The sequence below is a fragment of the Phacochoerus africanus genome, chromosome 4 (assembly GCF_016906955.1).
Source record: "Phacochoerus africanus isolate WHEZ1 chromosome 4, ROS_Pafr_v1, whole genome shotgun sequence".
Lineage (NCBI taxonomy): Eukaryota > Metazoa > Chordata > Mammalia > Artiodactyla > Suidae > Phacochoerus > Phacochoerus africanus.
The window spans coordinates 18,654,162-18,673,384 of NC_062547.1; the positions used below are offsets into that span (position 1 = coordinate 18,654,162).

The window sequence follows — 19,223 nt, forward strand, 5'->3', positions numbered from 1 at the left end:
ATGTATGCCTATCTGCTTTCTAAAACAAATTGGGCAAAACATCACTTATCACCCACCCCCACACCAGTACCATTAGCAAACTACCGGCTAAGGTCTCCTCCCGGGGCCCTGGCCGGCCAGTGGAGAATCATGTGAGGCCATAGGAGGGCAAATGCAAAGAACAGGTACCCGCAGTAGCTCTGCGCGTTTCCTCAAAGAGATTTTTGTGGGATAAATGCATGCGGGGGCAAAGAGATTCATTTTAAGTGATCTCGGTGACACTTCTTTTTGGCCTGAAGGGTGGATGAGGCGTGTGGGTTACCTCCCGGAAGGGGACTTGAATGGGGCAGGGGGCCTGGGACCAGCAAGAAGGGACTCTTCCAGTTCCTTCAGACCCAGCAGCAGACAGGCATCTAACCATGACCCCCAAGCATGGGCCTCATTCTGAATCAACCCTGAGCACAGGCTGGGCTAGAGGGCAGAGAAGAAGGCAGAGACTCCACCTCGGTGAGGAAATTTAAATGCTTTTATTAACAATCTCCTTACATTACAAGGATAATATGACAAAAGGAAAGTTTCTGCGTACATATTATGATAAACCAACATAGCTCTATTTGTATCCAGTGTTCTAGGTCCCATCACACAGGTACTATAAAGCGTAGTCTGCAAAATAATAACATCAAGAGTTTTTTTTTTTTTTAAGAAAGAAAGTATTAACATATTAATATGTATGTGATAATAGACTCCTAGGTATTTCCCCCACCCCCACTTTATTTTTCCTTTGTGATTGAAATGAAACGGTTCAGCAGCGTGGGGGTGGAAAGAAGGAGAGAGACGGGGCTGAAAAAGACGGAATCAGACTGCTGGCTCTTCCGGAGAGACAAAAGTGAAGACTGAGGGTGCCCCGAGGGCAGCCTGGCCCTTGTCTTTTGCGAGCAGTGTGGTGAGCGGCCGGCCTCCTGGCACGGAGGACGGCGCCCGTGCTGCCCCGTGGGAAGCGCTCTCTCTGAGGTACAGTGCATTGTGGGATTGCTACCCGGGGGTGCCGAGCCTCTGGCCACGGGTCTGGTCCACCGCGGCAAGAGGAAGCTCGGGCCGGGCCTGGTCTCTCTTGAGCCAGGCACTGGAGGGTGTTTGGAGACCCGGTTGGCAGCTAGCTGTGGCTCAAGGAGACCCAGGTGGACGTGGACGGGGTAGGAGGTGGGCATTGGCAGAACAGACCCGCCCCGGACTGTAGGTATGGGGGGTCTGCTGGAGACTGAGGTACGTTGGTAAGATGGTAGGAGAGAGTACGACAGAGGTCAGAGGAGGCTCGGAGATGGGCGATGGGCACCCCTGGAGAGCCACGAGGCAGAGGCGGGTCTAGAGAGCAGGGGAGGCAGCTGCCCTCTCTCTCCCTCCCATCCGCTGTGGCCCCATCGGCCCCTCCTCCCCTAACTTCCGGGGAAAGAAACAATCGAGAGAAACCTGGAAGTGAAACGGATTTCTGATTCTGTCAGGGCTGCACGAGCCCTTCGTCATGCTGCCAGTGGCACTGGTGCCCCCCTGGCCCCCAGACATTCCCACCATCTGGGGGTGGGAGCAGGGACAAGCGGAGGAAGGTGCCCTCCCCAGCGGAAGTGGATGAGCTTGGGGCATGCGGCTCAGCCTCTGCCTCGAGTCACAGAATCAGAACAGTGTACGTGAACTAAACTTGCCTGCTATGGTGCCGGTGGGGTGACGGGGTCACTGGGCCTCCGTGCAGGAGAGGGAAGAACGTTATCCTGAGTTCAGCCAGCAGCAGCAGCTGTGCAAAGTGGGCTGGGCCAAAGCCCTGCTTCTGAACTGGAGTTGCTACTGAATGTATGAGTGTGCGGATATGTCTCTCTCACCCCTCCCCATTAGCTGATGCCCCCTGCCCTGGCCAGAAAGCTTCTGGATGGTGGGCAGCCCTGGCGGGCCATGCTGTCCTGGTAGACAGTGATGGAGTCGGCGAGGGAGGCCAGGACGGCGGTACCGCAAAGGTTTGGCCTCTAGGGGGCAGCAGAAAGCATCTAAAGGGGAGGGGGTGGCATCTTTCCTGGACCTCGCTGGGTCCCATCTGCATCTTTCCTGTTGCCACCAACGCTGCTCATTCCTGTGGAGGGGAGGTTATTGGGGGGAAATTGTGCGGTGGTCCCTTCACCAGGGGTCAGAGACCACATCCCACTGCCAAGCAGTGACCACCCAAGCGTATAGGCTGGGGGCGGGGACGAGAGGGGCACTTGAGGGGGAGCTCAAGGGGTGAGCATCTCCTCCGGACCTCAGACCAAGCCTGTGGGGAAGGAGAGAAAGTGCATGGAGAGGGCCGGGACTGGCTGCTCTCCTCTCCAACCCTCTGGGTAGGAGGCCCCGTTCCCAGCAAACCCTGCCTGCTCAGCTCCCCGGCTCCTCCACAAAGGCTCTGCCTCCTCCCTCTTCTCACAACACAGCGACAGGCTTTCCCGCTGCTCTCCCAGCTCTCTATAGACTCTATTTTTATATCTATTTAAAACATAGAAATGTATAAATATATAGGATATTATTTATAGATATATAGACGTGATTTAATCTCTTACTCTGTGTGTATACGTACTGCATATGTCCATATATACAATATATATGCTGTAGCATCTGTTTTATATACTGCACATACCCCTGCTTCCATGCACTCTCCTGGGGAGACTGGATTGCATAGGTATTTCCAGGGCGATACCACTTGAAGGGATTGGGGGGGGAGCCAGATGGAAGAGGAGGGACGTACCATTTTCCTCCCCAAAGGGCACTTTTTCTCCCTCTGGCTAACACAGAAGATCACCTCAAAGGCTTCTTAAAATATCACAGCTCCATCCACTCAGCTAAAGCACCTTGTCAACGGAGAGCAGAGAGATGCCTTCCTCCGAGCAGGACAAGAGCCCTGTGTGTCTCTGGACATATCCTTCCCTCCTGGAGATTGGAGCAGAAAGCTAGCCTAAGACCCAGGACCCAGCACCACCTCCCCAGGAGGCCAGCATCCGGAATGGGACTGTCTCCGGCTCACCTGCCCTCCAAACATGCCTTTCTTGCCTAAGGAGGCCTGGCCTCCCCTCTTTGGCTGTGCCAGGCTGGCCTGGCTGGGCCTGCTGCTTGCAGGCGCGAGGGGGTACGAGGTCCGGAGCCTTCTGGCCATGCTTGGTGTAGGGACCAAGAAAGAACACGAATTCTCCTTGGAAATCCACCTAGACTGGAAGCCAAAACCAGATCTAGATACAGAATTCCTCTTCCTACAGGGGGGTGGGGGAAAAAACAAAGGGGGTGGGAGCTACAAGTTCTATTTCCACCCCCAAGCCACTTTCTGGACCCCACGAGGCTCCAGGTGAACAGCTAAAAAGAGGCCCAGCCCACAGCCCAGGCTGGGCCACGTCTAGTCCATTTCAGTGTCTCCGTGGTCCTTTTCAGCATTCTACATGCTTGCACTGGTTTTCTCCTTCTTGGTATCACTTCCAAACAAATGGCAAATACTTAAACACCACCTTACATCATGACAAAGTCCTTCCTCTGAATCGAAGGGTCAACCCAAGCAAGTCAAGGAGAGAGGGGCTCAGCTAGACCATTCGACATAGAAACACGTCACTTGGACAGGGGTGGAGACCCCCTACTGCCCTAGATTCGTGGCCCAGCACCAAATGCTGCCATCCAGAGATCCAGGAGTTGAAGCCTGGTCTCCTCCTCAAAGGAGGGTGAGGAAATGAGGGTCTGCCCGGAACTAGAGGATGTCACCCACAGCCATCCAAAAAAAAAAAAAATCTGGTGTCGTAAATGCCCAGACTCTCATGTTTGACATGGCAAGAGTTGCAGACACGGCTAAGCTGTCCTCAGGCTTCACAAATGGATACGAGATGGCAGTGGGTCTTTTTTTCCCTTCCATTGAAGAAAAGCAGACCATTTTAATCATAAGGCCTTACGGCGGCGCCCTAGCTCTGCCTTATCTTTGCTTAGCACCATGGACCACAAGCCCGATATCACTTCCCACCCCTTCCGTGAACCAAAGAAAGTCACTCATCAGCCAACCCAGTGATAACAAGTCTCGATGCCAGAGACATAATCCTTTCATTCGAAGCCAGTTGGATGTCCCTTCTAAGCCAGGGGCTGAGTTTAAAAGCTCTGTCTTGTCCGAAGGAACCATATTCGCGACGCAAGGACTGCCTGGCCACGGCTTTTTATACCTGGCAAAGGGGGGAGGGGACTACCCAAGCGTGTGGTTTCCTGGGCCAGATCCTGAGGATCCCCTCAACCCAAGAATCCTTTTCAAGGAGGCAGGAGAGGAGAGGCGCCTGGGCTGGAAATCATGGGTAATGGCAGGCAGCATTCACAGGATAGACGCACTGGAGCCTCCATAAAGACTCTGTGTAAATTGCAGTGGTGTGTCACCCCAATTGCTCCCTGTCAAGGCCAAGTGGCCTTCAGAGTGTCATGAGTGCCTGGAGTTTTAGAGGTGCCTTCTCAAACTTCAGGACCTACCAGAGAGCTCACCCTCTCCGAGGTCTGGAGCCTGGCTGGCAGGGGATGGCCTGCAGCCCCATGCTGCTAGCCGCCACTCATGCTTCTGGTCCAGAGGCAGGTGGCTAGCTCCCAGCTTTTTCCAGAATGACAGAGTAGATGCTGGCACCAGCCCAAAGGATTCCCCCCACCCATCCCCCCGGCTCTGGATAAAAATTTGAGCTAATTTTGGCCATGGCCAACTGAGAGGCAACAGTTGCTGCCCTGATACAGTGCTCAGCCAGCCATCAGTGACCCTCTCCTGCTGGTTTTCAAATGAGTGGTCTAGGGGATGACTGCCTATCTCCTGGCGGGCTGGGTGGGGAGGTGCTGGGGGGTGGGGGTGGGGGCTGGAGAAGTCGTAAGGCAATTGTTGGCTAGAGGAAAAGATCCCAAGCTCACCTACTGTTTCTGGCCCACCTTGCCAGCCGTCTCTACCTTCAACCCATCTTAGTCTGTGCAATGGTCAAGGAAAGGTCCTGCAGACGTGGTGGTTTGGGTGTGCGATGGACAGGAAGTCAAGGAGGGAAAAGTGGGCCCTTGTGCTTTGCACTTGACCAGTCACTGACCCTGATGGGAGGAGGAGCGGGAAGAGAAGACAGAGGTTTCAAGTGGAAAGGTGGACGAGGCTGGGCATTTCCTAGCATGAGAAAGGGTTTGGGGTCTTTCCTTGCTACTTCTTGCTAGCTCCTTGTTCAGAGGATGGTGGGGAAAGTATGTGCAACTGGGGGCGGGGGGGGGGGGCGGGGAGTGAAGGTCACCAGGCAGGGGTGCATTGATTTGTTGAAGAAGGCAGCATATGAGGCCTGGCAGTGGGACAGTCGGAGAAAACCAGTTGGTTTTATGTTGTTGTTGTTGTTTTTAACATGCTACATCACTGTTGAAAACAAACAGAAAAGTTTCAAAAATAATATATAATATATATAATATATTTATATAATGAAAAGCTATTGACTAGCAGCAATGATTCTAAAGTTATCTTAGCACCAAGACCATGGGGGTAGGGGGAAGGGACCTGTGGGGGTGGGGGGTGAAGGTCTGGCAGGACAAGGAAGGGGGAGGTGACATGTTCAGTGTTGATGACAGTTCCACTACGGTTCTCAACGGTGGCATGAGGCCTCGGGGACAAGATACACCAAGAAGGAAGGAAGCCACCACAGTTTTCTAATGTCTGAGCCGAGCAGGTTGGGGACACTGGGGCCATGCCTGTGGCCAGATCACACCATCCTTCGCCCACTGAGAGGGATGGTACCCGACGGACCACAGACAATGCAGATCTTCCTCCCTCCCCCCAGATAAACCTGCATCCAGGATGCAGGATCTCTGCATATCAAATATGCATCCATCAGATGTGAAAACACAAACAGAAGTTTTTAACAGCTCACGCACATCTAAAAAAAAAAAAAAAAAAACTCCCTTGCGAGGTATACTGGTAATTAAATGAACAAAAGAGCATTGATCAAGACTCCTCTAGCTTAGACCACTATTTGCCTCAGGGAGCAGGCAAGTGGCTATTTCTAAAGCTTATATCACGGTTGTGTGTGTATGTGTGTGTGTCTGAGTGTCTGTGTGTGTGTCTGTGTGTAGGCTGATGCCTTGAGAGTCCTGTCTTAGCTCCTGTTTATTCCTTTCTTTTAGGACGTCTCTACCCTGTTCAAAAAAAGGAAGCGTCTGCAGACATAGATGCATTATCCACTTTCCCACGACCTTCCCGCCAGGCGGCAGGCCTTGTCATCAGCCTTATTGCAAAAGACGGACCCCATCTCTAGCGACTCTCATCGGAGTTATGCATAACCCAGGGCACAACTTGCATTGACATCTCCTGCCACTGGACTCTAGCAGGAATTTTCTGATTATTAAAGGGAAAAAAATAGCCCCCAATACATTATATGATTATAAAGACAGAATATAAATAATTCATGTAAATGGAATACATACTTTTCATTTGACCTGTTTTTAGCCAAAAATCGCTGCCCTACTGGGGTCTGGACTTCTTGGCTCTTCATTTCTCCACAGCCCTGGATCGGAACGGAATTATATCATGTTATCCCACACCAGGTAAAAACAGGAATGCCAAGTGCTCATGCCCCCGCTCTTCCCCCGGATTTCAAGCGCAGTGAGAAGGCGATTTTGCCTTCAGTATAACAGGTAACATGTTCAGGATCCCCGGGGCTGGAAGGAGGGGTCAACCGCCCAGGGACAGGAGGGGCGACAGAGGTGGGGAGCGGGCTGGTATCACCGTCTGACCGACCCGTTGGTTTCTCAGACCGTGGAAGGAACACTTGTCAGGAAATGAAGAAAAATCTCTCCGGCTGAAGTCGGGTGGGAGGGGGGAAAAAGTCAAACTTCCCGACCCCGATCCACAGCCCACCGTATCCCAAAATCAGAGCTCTTGATTTGGTGGGACCAGCGTGGCAATGAAGAGGCCAAGCGACTCCCCTCGTGAGACCGAACGAGAAAAGAAAAGGCGAGAACACACACCCAAACCCAAACCCCTCCACCCCCGAACGAGAACATCAACGGGACGAGCTACCCAAAGGTGGTGACAGACCTGTCATTTTAGCTTATGCGGTTGGTTGACTGTTAGGTGGGAACACGCGTGGCCCCAGCACATGCTTCTGTGAGTGAAAAGGAGTTTCCACGTGTGTTGCAGCTGCCAAGTTTTGTAGACGAGAGTCAGTTTCCGACGTTATTCCTTTCTGAAAGCTCCCAGTAGCTTCTGGTGGACGTGTCACCTTAGTTTTTAAAATTTTTCAGTGTGGGTTTTTATATATATATATATATAATATAATATAATATATATTTATATAATATATCAAAGCTTATGAGTATAGATTAAAAAAATATTCAACAGCTTAGTGAACTCTGTGACGCCAGCTCCCTAAATATCCGGATAAAACTCTGACCCGTGGTCCACGGTCTGCAGCACCGGCTTCTGCTCCAGCGCAGACATCCTGCTGAGGACCTCGGCCGACAGTGCGTAACTGTTGCCAGACTTCTCCTCGAACCAGCTGTCCAGGGCTCGCTTGGCATCAAAGTTGGCAATGGGAGGGCCATTGACAGCGATGGTCAACAGGTCGCTGAGCTGCTCCAGAGTCAGCCGGGAGCGGTGGTTTTTGCGGACTCGCTGCAGGGCGTTGCGGCCTTTCTCGCAGCAAGCGGTGGACGTGGGGAGGACTTTGAGGACCTGGATGATCTTGTTCAAGAGCGGAAACCTCTGCTTGTACTTGCAAATGTGGCCGATGAGGTCTTTGAAGCCATTTTTGGTATAGTAATCGGCCTTGAGTTCCCGCCACTCCATCAGCAGGCTCCCCCGGGGGTCCAGCCCCTCCCTACAGACATCGCGGGAGAAGGTGGGGATGGCTTCCAGGTGATCAAAGATCTGAACCATGTCCTCCTTGCCATAGCTCATGAGCTCCTCGCTGTTCCGGGGCCAGGCAGTCAGGTCGAACACCTGGCAGGCCTTCACGAAGATCCGGCTGCGGGAATCGAACCTCTGAGCGAGGATCACTTGGGTCTTCTGGCAGATCTTCTCCCGGATGGACTGGAACTTGGCCTCGGCCACCCTGAGGTTCTTCATGGCGATCCCGTTGAAGCTCTCCCGGAAGTTCTCTTCAAACTCCTGCAGGTACTCCCCCGGGGAGTCGGCCAGCCGGCTGATCTCCTGGATGGCCTCCTCGATCTTGTCATCCACCTGGGACACCAGGAGGTACTCGCCCTGGAAGACATAGGCCAGGCGTGAGAGCACGGCGATCACGTCCAGGAGGAAGTAGATGAGCTTGATGGACTGGTAGTCCATGAGGAACTGCAGCAGGGCCAGCGCGATGGCCGAGGCGTCCGCCCGCTGGGTCTGGCTGCTGACGTCCTTGAGGTGGGCCACCACCTCCAGGTAGTCCTTGATGAGCGCATTGAGGACGTTCTGCTCCCCGATGATCCACCTCACGGCCCGGATGTCCCCCAGGAACTCCGTCTCCTCGCAGAGGGTGGAGGCCGTGGACCGCAACTCGCACATGAGGCGTGGCGAGTAGCGGTAGAAACTCAGCAGCTGCTTCAGGTTGTTCTCCAGCTCCTCCAGGCAGGGCAGCTCCTTCCCACTGATGGCATCCAGGATCTCCAGGTGGGGCCGGTGCACCATGAAGGGCAGGCACAGCAGCCAGGGCAGCGTCTTGCGGATGGTCATGAACATGCTGGCCCGCAGGCTGGCCGTGACGTTGGCCCCGTCGATGCCCAAGCCGACGGTGGGCTTCTCATCCTGCAGCCGGATGCCCAGGCCCGAAAAGGCCCGGTCAAGCGCCTGGAGATAGCTCTCTGTGCTGGAGAACCCCAGTTCCTGCAGGGACAGGAACTCCGTGGCCGGGGGCCCGTCACTGCTGGTGTATTGGACGTAGACGGCCACCGTGTCGGCCAGTAGGTCGTCGCTCTGCCCGTCCAGGATGATGCTGAGGCACGGCGACTGGCGGATGCGCTCCACCAGGTCCTCGCGCAGCGCCCGGGCGATGTGATGGATGAGGATCTGGCAGTCTCCCTCGTTCATGTACTGGTCCACCACCTTGAGCTCACACTTCCGCAGCAGCTCGGCCAGGGGCCGGAAGTCCAGGTAGGGCCTGCCCTCCAGGGCCAGGTGGTAGGCGGTGTTGAAGAGCAGTGTCATGTTGCGACACATCTCCTCCGTCTTCTCGGGGTGCATGCGGAGCTTGTAGAGCTGCAGGCACTTCTTGTGCAGGTTGCTCTGGCTGTGCAGTTTGATGGTGTGGATCTTGAATTGCTTGGAGCCGATGATGAAGGCCGAGGTCCGGGAGGACTGCACCGTGTACTGGCGGCAGACGTGGCACCACATCTCATTGAGGGTCGGGGAGTACCGCAGGAACCAGAACTTCTTCAGCCACTCCTGCTTGAAGCGCCGGATTCGGCGCCCGGTGGCCGACGACATCTTGGAAGGCTCGTCGGTGGCCGTCATCATGTCATTGGAGACGGATTCGTCTGCCGAATCGACTTCCTGGTCATCGTCCTCCATGATGGCGGGGCCGGAGACCAGGCTCTCGGAGGCTGGAAGACAAACCGGAAAGAAACAGTTACACCCACCCGGGGGGCAGGGCGGGGGTGGGGAAGCACAGAGGTTCCCAAACTGAAAGAAAGACTGTCCCAAAGGGAGGGGTCACATTCCGTGAAACAGATGCCGATTCCTACCACAAACTGAATCCCAGCCTGGAATTCCTCAATAAGCCCTCGTGTTATCCACGCGTGTCTCACCCTCTTTGTGGATGCGCCACGGTGGCCCCCCCGTGCACCAGGCTTCCTGCCCTCACCCTCCACACGGAGGCGCTCAAGGGACTTAAAGTTCTGTGTCAACCGAGCCACGCAGGCAGGAGAGCAGAGCTGATGGAGGAACGAGGGTCTCGTCCACCCCACCACGGACGTGGTCAGCGGAAGCCAGCTGCCCCTCCTGTGAAGGCAGCTTGGGCCCCAGGGATTTCGGGATCAGAATGCACTTTAGCTAAGAGATGTGCTTGGAATATCCGAAAGAGCTCATTCTGAGCTAAGGGATGCGGTTAAGATAGGAAGTGCTGTGTACATCTCGAGCTCAGCTGCAGATGTGGACTGAACAGGCTTCCTCAAGGATGACCCACTCCAAAAGGTCCAGGCAGCCCACAGGGAAGGCAGCTGAATGCCCTGTGTCCCCATCGGAAAGGCCGAGGCTCTCCCCTACGGGACAGCCTCTTGGGACTGGGGAGAGAGAGAGAGAGAGATGGGGTTTAGAAGCTGGGCTTTGGGGAAAGACACAGAGAAAGGTAACGGGTCAAGAACACAGCACACACCCCTCCTGCAGCGGAAGTTCCTTTATTGAGGAGGAGGATACAAGAGCAAGTCGCAGAGCCCCCACCGGCGCTGTAAGGCGGCCCGTCGGAGGCCCCCCGAGGCCGTGGCCGGTGCCCACCTCCCAGGTACAGGTCCCAGGTCTCCCCAGAGGTGGCCCCACCGGGAGCACCAGGCCCCCCCTCTGCATTGCCCACCGGGAGCTCTTCCCTCCGACAACCGTCTCATCCACACCAACTTACCTGCGGGGTCTGAGAACTCTGGGAGCTCCAGTACCTGTGCGGGCAAGGTGGGGGGCTCAGGAAGTGTGCCAGACTTAAGCATGTCTAGTTCGGCCTGCAGTTCCCGGACCTTCTTCTTTAGGCGAATACAGTTAGGACAAAAAGAGGTGGTGGGAAGCTCGTGAGGGTCGGAGGCAAGGGAGGCCTCGGCGGGACTGTCGGCCTTGAACGACGACGGCTCCTCTTCTTCATCCTCCAAGGGGCCTGCCTCCTTGGGAGCCCCCTGGGGGATCTTCCAGTCCCCTTCCCCCTGGGTCCGGCTGACATTCTGCACGCCATGCGACACGGTCATTGCACACTGACTGTAGCCGTCGTCCTGGTACTTGGGGACCTTCCTGATGACCAGCGAGGTGCTCAGAGCCAGCTGGTGGGCTTCTACCTTTGCAGATTCCAGGGAGGCCTCCAACACGTCCTTGAAAATGAGGTCAATTTTCTTCTTCTTGGCCTGAGGGTGCACGTCCCCCTCATCAAAGCCACGCTTGTAGGGACTTTTGCCCTGTCTCAACACGGGGAGCGGAAGGGGGCCCCTCAGGTCTTCTGGGTTATCCAGAGCCTGCTCAGACTTCTCCCTCTGCAACCTCTTCTCTCCTAGGAAGGAAAACCAGGGTGTGAGGAAGTGGGGAAAAGCCCCAAAGAGCAGAAAGCAACAGAAAATAAAGCGCTCCTGTTAGGAAGTCCATTGACATGTCCCCCTGGGGCTGGCCTTGTGCGGCAAAAGGGAGGCAGGTGACTCCATGGCTCACGGGGTCTTGAGTCCAAGACCCGGAAAAAAGTGGGAAGAACTCTTTAAAGAAACCATTTCAATGGAGCCCTATGTATAGAAGCTCTATGTTTATAAATTGAGCAGATGCTAGGGAGGAGGGGAGCTGGAAGTTAAGGAACTTGCCATCCCATCATCCTAGAAGATGCCCTCCCACCTGATTGAGCAGGGTGGGTGGTAGCAATCTCAGCTAAGTGCGATGGCTTCCCCATCGGTCCAGGCTTCTCCTCCGGTCCCAGCAATTGGAAGAAAGATTGGCTGCTTCGACTTGGTAAAAGGTACACATGAAACACGGAGTCCCATTCCTTCCTCCTCCCTGACTCTTGGGAGACAGCTGCTGCGGGCAAAGTCTGCCCTAGAGCAACAGTCCTTTCTGATTCTCCCAGTAATCAGAAGCCTGGGAGCAATGTGAGGAAGCACGGCCCGAACCTCTGTGGTTCTCACGGAGGCCCGAGGCAGGAAGAAAAGGGGACGTGGGGACACTGACAGCTGCCGTGGGCTCCAAGCTGGCAGCCTCCAACAAGATAAAACACAGCGCGCCCACACTGACCCAACGCATTCTCAAAATGCAGTAGCTGTGTGTCCTTATCTGACAATTCTAAGGACGCTTCCTTTTCTAGTTTTTTCTATCATGTAAATGACGTCAAAGACTTGGTGAGCTCCCCAGCAGTAAATTACGTTAGCCTGACTCTTCAAAATGGCCAAGAGAGTTTCAAAAATTACTACAGATATGCCAATGCTGCCTGGAGGGACGGATGTTAAGAGGGGCCCTCAGAAGATTCTGGCAGCTGCCTCTGGAGCTGGGAAGCTTCAGAGGCTTCCTGGGATCTGGGACGGGGCTCTGGGAGACGTGACTCTGACCCACGACCTGACCTGAATGTACATTGTATTTCTGCTTCCAAGAGCGGCATTTGCTAAAGGCCTCCGAGTGAAGACCAAGGGTGTTCTCCACGTGCAATCCAGATGTTCCAGGCTGTGACCAAGCCTTGGCATCCCATGGCCGCCATGGGGTGCTGTGCCCCGGCCTTTGTGTGACTCCAGGTTTCCCACACGTAACAGCACAGAAGGGAGCAACCTATTCAGGAGGCTCCCTTTCTGTCCTCCCAGGAACGCTTAAGGAACCACCTTGTCTCCACTGCTCTTGAAACTCAGGCGGCTCCCTGCAGCCTAATTTCTATAACAGCTGAGGGGCGGCAAGGGCGGAGATGAAGAGAATTGTTAAAATAGTCAACATTACGAATGCGACATTCATGTTACGGAGTAGACACTTGCCTGTCAGAATCTGGGAAAGTCAAGGGCCACTCTTTCACTTTCTCATGGACCAATCAGGCAGCAAACAGCTGAGGCTGTTGGGAGGTCAAGGCTACCCATCCCTGGGGATTCGTCATCCTCCAGGACAATGTTATTCAAATTTTCTAGGATGAGCAGGAGAACTCTTTGGGCTCAAGGTTCCCAGAAAAATCCATGGCTCAAAAAAAAAAAAAGACCTTTAAGCATTACGGACTTGATTCTAAAGCCTCCATAAAACATGAGGGAAACCCCACAAAGTAAATCAATAACTGAAAGTAGATAAAGAACATAAATTATTTGAATATATGCATTAGATACAGCCTATTCTCAACAGAAAACCACAAAGGAATCATTTATACTCTTCAGGAAGCCGTTTGGGGCTCTAACTAATGTCCCTACTTAATGAGGACTAATCGATCATGCTCTGGCCTTTATCTGGGCTCCAGCCTCCAGTTACAAAGAAGCCTCCTTCCAGGTAAGACCTTATGTGATTGAGCATGTGGAGGGCGGGGTCCCTCCTTCACAGCAGGACTGGCACGCAAATCTAAGACATCGCTAAGCACATCCAGAGTCTGCCAAAGCTACACGTCTAAAGGCCGGTGAGCTCCATGGCTGCTCCCAAGGGCTTTAGGGCCAAGCCCACCTTCTCCTCTGGCCCTGCCCCATGGTGGCTTTCGGTTTCCCTTCTGTTTCCTACTTCTCAGCCTGGCCAGGAACAGACACTCCTTCCTCCTGTGTCTTCAGTTGTCTTGGTTTATCTCAGGTCACGTCTGTCTGCCACCATCCTTTGAATCACTCCTGAAAGCTCATGCCCTTCTCTGAGCATTCCCCTTGGGTCTTGGGGCTCTCTGAGGATGACGCAGCTTGAGGCGCTTTGGCGAAGACAAGGGGGAAAAAGGACATTACAGGTCCAGAAGAATTCAAGAAGATCATGGCCAGGGGATGGAAAGCATGTCTTCAGATATGACGTGTGGTTGTCTCGTCTTCTCGTGATATGATTTCTTTTTTGAGACCTCCTGGTGGTCTTCATTCATTTCTTCTTTTATCCATTCAACAGAGATTTACTGAGCACCTACTATGTATCAGGCACTTTTCTACAAGGCATCTCCAGAGGCCAAATGTCAACCATTGCAATCACGTCAGGTAAACATGCCTTCCTGAGCGTAATCGGCATGTGTGTGCCCAGCTCCCAGCTCCAAAGAAGACAAAGAGATGAATGTATCTATTGGGTCTCCTCTCATTGCCCATCCAATCACCAGATACCTTTTACCAAGTCAGGCAGCATCTGTGCACTCAAAGTCCACAGTTTGCTTTGTTCCATTTTGGTTTCAAAGATAGCTTAATTTCAGTGGGTCATTCTCATCGCTCTTTTCATCTTTCCCCCTCATATTCCAACCGAAGCTTTATCTCCAGCAATTAGGTTGGTCAGGAACATGATACGGTAGGGTTTGGGGATAGCCTTGGTTCCCGAGACCAGATGGACTCTGGTTTTAGTGCAAGATCCCACTGGAAAAAGGGCCTGGACTCACCTGTTTGCCCTGGCACGGCTGAGGATGGAGTAAAGGGGCAAAGGGCTAGGAGCTGGGGAGTATTTTAAACCACTTCCAAATGACTCATTTAAATGGAGCCTGTGTGGACACCCACCAGGCCACGACCCACATAGCAAGTCACCTTCCCTCTGCCCTCTAACCTTCTTCTATAGTGATTGTTCTTTCATAGCATGGCAATAGGACTGCCAGGAATGAGACCAGGAGGAAGCCAGGAAGAAACTCATTTTGTCTGGGAGGCCCCGTAACACTGTAGGTAAAGAGCTTAGACCTCGGACTCAGACAGATGTGGGTTAGGAGGCTAGCTCTGCCCCTGCCATATCCCAGGGCTTCTGGGTGAGTCACTGTATTTACTGATGCTCAGTTTCTACATTTGTAAGATGGGGTTAATAATCCACATGATATCATCAGTATTGAAAGTTTAGAACTGAGGGCTTTCAAGGGTGAAGCAGACATTGTTCGAAATCTTCTCACCGGTGGGGCAGGGGCTACTGTGATGACGACATGGGACCCGGTAGATAAACCTTCATGGTACATATTAAGTACTCAGTAAATGTTACCTCTTATCGCTGCGGTTACTGAGGCAATGGCAATGGATGACATCCTTCCATCAATTTGAGTTGGAGAAACAGTCAATTCTGATTAAGCTTATATGCTTGGCTTTGGGGATGTGCCTCTCTCCCTGGTACTCTGAAATGTCTATTGTAGGGCTTCTGACTGTTTCTGAGCAGGGAGAACACAGCGGGTGGCCACAGCCCAGCCTACAGCGGCTTCTCAGATCTAGCCCATCGTTCCCCCAAGTCCCTCCGGGTCTCCCCACATCTGGGGTACTGCATGGCCCATCAGTTTGCCTGGAGAGCTCCTAGAGAAGCATTTCTGGCCTCCCCAGGGCTAGGTGGTGGGCGTGGCCCTCCCCTGGGGCTCAGGCACTCACCTCTGGCCAGGTTGCGGTGGATGGTTTCCTGGGACATGCTGTGCAGGCGCTTCATGTAGTCCTCGCTGTACCAGACCCGCAGCCACTCCCCGGGCCGGATGTCCCGGCAGGCCCGGAAGTAGATACGCTCACTGTGCTGGAATGCCAGCAGGTTCTGCTCCCTCTCCTCCCGGGAGATGACCACGTACCTGGGGGCGAGGGGGACAGGTGAGAATGCATGGACCATTCTAGGGTGAGTGCCTGCCACTGCCAGGCACGGTGCCCGTGTGGCTGGACAGCCACCAGCCTGTGGGCATCTGCAGAATCCACAGAGCAGCTGCCCTGCTGAGGAAAGGAACACCAGCTGGAGCCGGTCCCTTGTCTCACCGTTTTGTGTGACTTCAAGCAAACCTCTGAATCTCTCAGGATCTCTGTTTCCTGAAACTGGAAATGACACCTGCCCTGCCTATCTCCTAGGTCCTGGTAAGTACAAGATTCAACAGCAGGTATACAGGTGACAGAAAACTGAAAGAGCATCTGACCCACTCTTCATTAACTTTTAACCGCAGGGGTTCCCAGATACCCACAGGCCTCTGACATTGGTAAGGGTGAGACCCTTGAACTGTTTCAGTATGTCACAAAATCTAGCAGAAGTAAGCCATGTGACAAGCGTGCCCACGAGATCAATTAAATGCTCGAGATCAAAAATCTTTAAAAATAGGGGATCTGATGGGGACGGGGAGAGGGGTAAATAAGAGGCCAGGAAAGGTTAGCAACCACTGGTTAATCTAAGTCATTTTAGGGTAAGGAAACTGAGGCTCAGAGAGGCTAAGTGACTTGCCTAAGGTCACACAGCTAATAAACAAGAGATGGAGCACTGAGGAATGTTCCCACTAGAACATTCAAATCTTATGTGGGCATGTAAAGCACCAACTTAGCAATGCCCAAATAACCTTTCAAGTTCTGTCAAACCCTCAGAATCTATGGCCCTCACTCATTCTCCCTGAAACAACATTTCCAACATCCAACCTGCCACCTCACTCACCTCCAAAAGGTGAGAAGATGCAACATCTGTAGAGAAGTGGAGATGTACAAATCAAATGGGCAAGAGGACATTATTTGGAGTTTTAGGGTTCTGTGCCATGCCTAGGAAATTCATAGTCAAAAACAAACTTCTTGGGAGTTCCCTTCATGGTTCTGCAGTTAACAAACCCGACTAGCATCCATGAGGATGCAGGTTCGATCCCTGGCCTCGCTCAGTGGATTAAGGATCTGGCGTTGCAGTGAGCTGTGGTGTAGGTCGCAGACGCAGCTTGGATCTGGCGTGGCTGTGACTGTGGTGCAGACCCGCAGCTACAGCTCTGATTAGACCCCTAGCCTGGGAACCTCCATATGCCACGGGAGTGGACCTAAAAAGACAAACAATAACCAAAAAAAACAAACTTCTTTTCCTTATGCTATGATTTGTCTCAAAAGCCAGGGAAGAAATCAAAGTCTGCCTGACTGGTACAGTCCAAAGAATTGTACTTAGAGCAGACCAGGGGAAATTAGTTCACAAAAAAAAATTCAAATGGACAAAGAACAAATCAAAGTGTTCAGCATCACTAGTAACAAAGGAGGCGCAAAGTAGCACATTGCCTCACTGGCAGAGATCAATTTTTTAAATGATGAGCTCTGTATTGGTAGAGGTGTCAAGACTAGTGTCTCTCATACTGGTGGTGGAGAAGGAACTGGTACAGCCCTTTGGGAAACAAATTGGCAACACAGACTCAAATGAGGATTTCATGTTCACAGCAGCACTACTCACAATGGTCAAAAGCAGGAAGCAACCCAAGTGTTCACTGATGGATGAAGGGATAAACAAGATGTGGTATATCCACCCAATGGAATATTAGTCAGCCATAAAAAAGGAAGGGACTTCTTGCAGGACATTACACCCAAAAAAATCAGAATATACATTCTTCTCAAGTGCATGTGGAACATTCTCAAAGATTGATCACATCCTGGGGCACAAACCTAACCTCAACAAATTTAAGAGTACAGAAATTATTTCAAGTGTCTTCTCTGACCACAATGGCATGAAACTAGAAATCAACCACAGGAAAAGAAATGAGAAAAAAACTAGCTACATGGAGACTAAACAACATGCTACTAAAAAACCAATGGCTCAACAAGAAAATCAAAAAGGAAATTAAAAGGAAGGGAATTCTGACCCAGGCTACTACATGGAGGATCCTTGAAGACATGTACTAAGTGAAATAAGCCAGTCACCAAACAAATACTATACAAGTCCACTCATACAAAGTAGTCAAATTCACAGAGACAGAATGCAGAATTGTGACGGCCACGGGTTAGGGGAGGGGGAAATAGGGAGTTAGTGTTTAGCGAGTACTGAGTCATGGCTGGGGAAAATGTGAAGCGTTCAGGAGAGGGAGGGCAGTGATGGTGGCCCAACGATGTGAATGTACTTAATACCACTGAACTTTACACTTTAAAAATGGTTAAAATGGCAACTTTTATGTTATGTGGATTAGAATTAGAATGTTAAGACGCAGACCAAAAACACAAACCCCGTGTGCTACCAGGCTGACTGTTCCACTGTTTGAAATAGTGCAGAAGCAAAACCATCTAAACGTCCAATACTAGATAAATGATTTAATAAACCATGCTATCTTGGTACAATGGAATGTTACTCATCTACAGAAAAATGTTTTCACAGAATATTTCATGACATGGAAAAACGGTCCTGATGGAATGCAAAGTGGGCACAAGAGGACTGAAAGCTATTATATTAGGATTCTAATCATGCTTTCAACACAAGCCTGGGTCAACCACTTGAAGGAAACAGACCAGTGTTTTCTCAGTGATTCTCCATTATAGAAGGGTCTGCCTTGTAATTTTCTGTACTTTCCAAGTCTTCCTTAATAAGAAATTAATACAGTTACTACTCCTTCTTTCCCATACCCCCAAAGAAAGAAAAGACATATCCAAACACCCACTCTGCTGCAGGGTGGCAGTGGCGACAGTCATGGCAGCCAGGAGCTTTGGGAATCTACTTCTGTGATACCCCACGCATAGAGCCCCTCGCATACAATCTGAACTCTCCCACCGCAGGAGTCTGCCTTTTCTTCACACGTGTGATTTCTTCTGACTGTGCAAACTATTTTCCGATCCCCAACTTAGCAAGAGCCCGGGACGTGACATCCACAATTGATCAACCCAGTGGTTAGCAGAGAACAGAACCGAGGTCGCTCCAAACCCTCCTACTCCCAGACACAGAAGGCAAACCATCCATTTTGTTTCTTTCTCACAAGAGTCACTTGACTCAGAAAGCACAAGGAAAGAATACAGTCCTCTCTGTTTTTTCCGTTTCTAAACAGCTGTCAGGCTCTAAAAGCTAGAATTACTTTCTCTGGCACTCAACGTTAAGAGAAAAAGATAGACGAGGAACACATAACTCCCAGGGAGGTATTCCAAAGAGAGTATGTCAGAGGTTTAGAAAGATTCAAGTCAATTTCCCTTTCCACCTCCTGGTGTTTTCCTACAAGTATCAATATTTAGGACGAGCACTCCCAGTCTTTGCATGGATCACAAAGTATCTTCAAAGATCAAAATTTGTTCAGTATCTGGTTGTATGCGGTGGTTCTACAAGTTGGCATTTGAAATATGCAAGTCTCAGTGCATTCTAACAACCCATTTCCCTGAGAAACTGTTTACGCTATATGATTGGGGGGGGGGGGCGGTGGTTAAAATGAAATGGAACCAGCTAAGTCCCACACTCGTCCCTTCTAAGCAGGTCTCCCCCTTGAAAGTATTTTGCGGTAAGGCCCAATGACTTGATCCACTCCCAGAATCCTTCTGTCCCCAGGCAACAATCCCTGGATGAAGAACCAGGCTTGACCCAGTACATGACTACGGGTGAGCAAGAGCCCTTTCTGGAACAGAAGGCTTTCAGGGATTGAAAGTCTTTCTACCTGTTGAGTTTCCGCGTCGCTGCCTCATTGGAGGGCAAGCACAGAGTAGGTGAGAAGGACGGTGGAAAAGGCCTAGCGCCGGCAGCTCTGCAAACATTGGCGCTCATCTGATAGCGTTTCCAATCAGACTCACTGAGTTGATGCCCTTGG

The 19,223-nt window shown here is 51.9% G+C and overlaps 1 protein-coding gene across 5 annotated transcripts in view; it reads right to left on the reverse strand.

The window, feature by feature from the left end:
- Positions 1–491: 491 nt before the first annotated feature.
- Positions 492–19,223, reverse strand: part of PRDM11 (PR/SET domain 11) — a 91,397-nt gene continuing 72,665 nt past the window's right edge. For 3 of the 5 annotated variants that reach the window (XM_047775923.1, XM_047775922.1, XM_047775921.1), the window contains exons 6-8: positions 15,121–15,308; positions 10,551–11,177; positions 492–9,540 (exon numbers count right to left, since the gene is read on the reverse strand). In XM_047775923.1, coding sequence (XP_047631879.1) covers positions 7,376–9,540; positions 10,551–11,177; positions 15,121–15,308 — 2,980 coding nt within the window. In that variant the 3' untranslated portion in view covers positions 492–7,375. The remainder of the gene's footprint in view (positions 9,541–10,550; positions 11,178–15,120; positions 15,309–19,223) is intronic. The other 2 variants (XR_007134377.1, XM_047775924.1) reach the window with 2 other exon arrangements.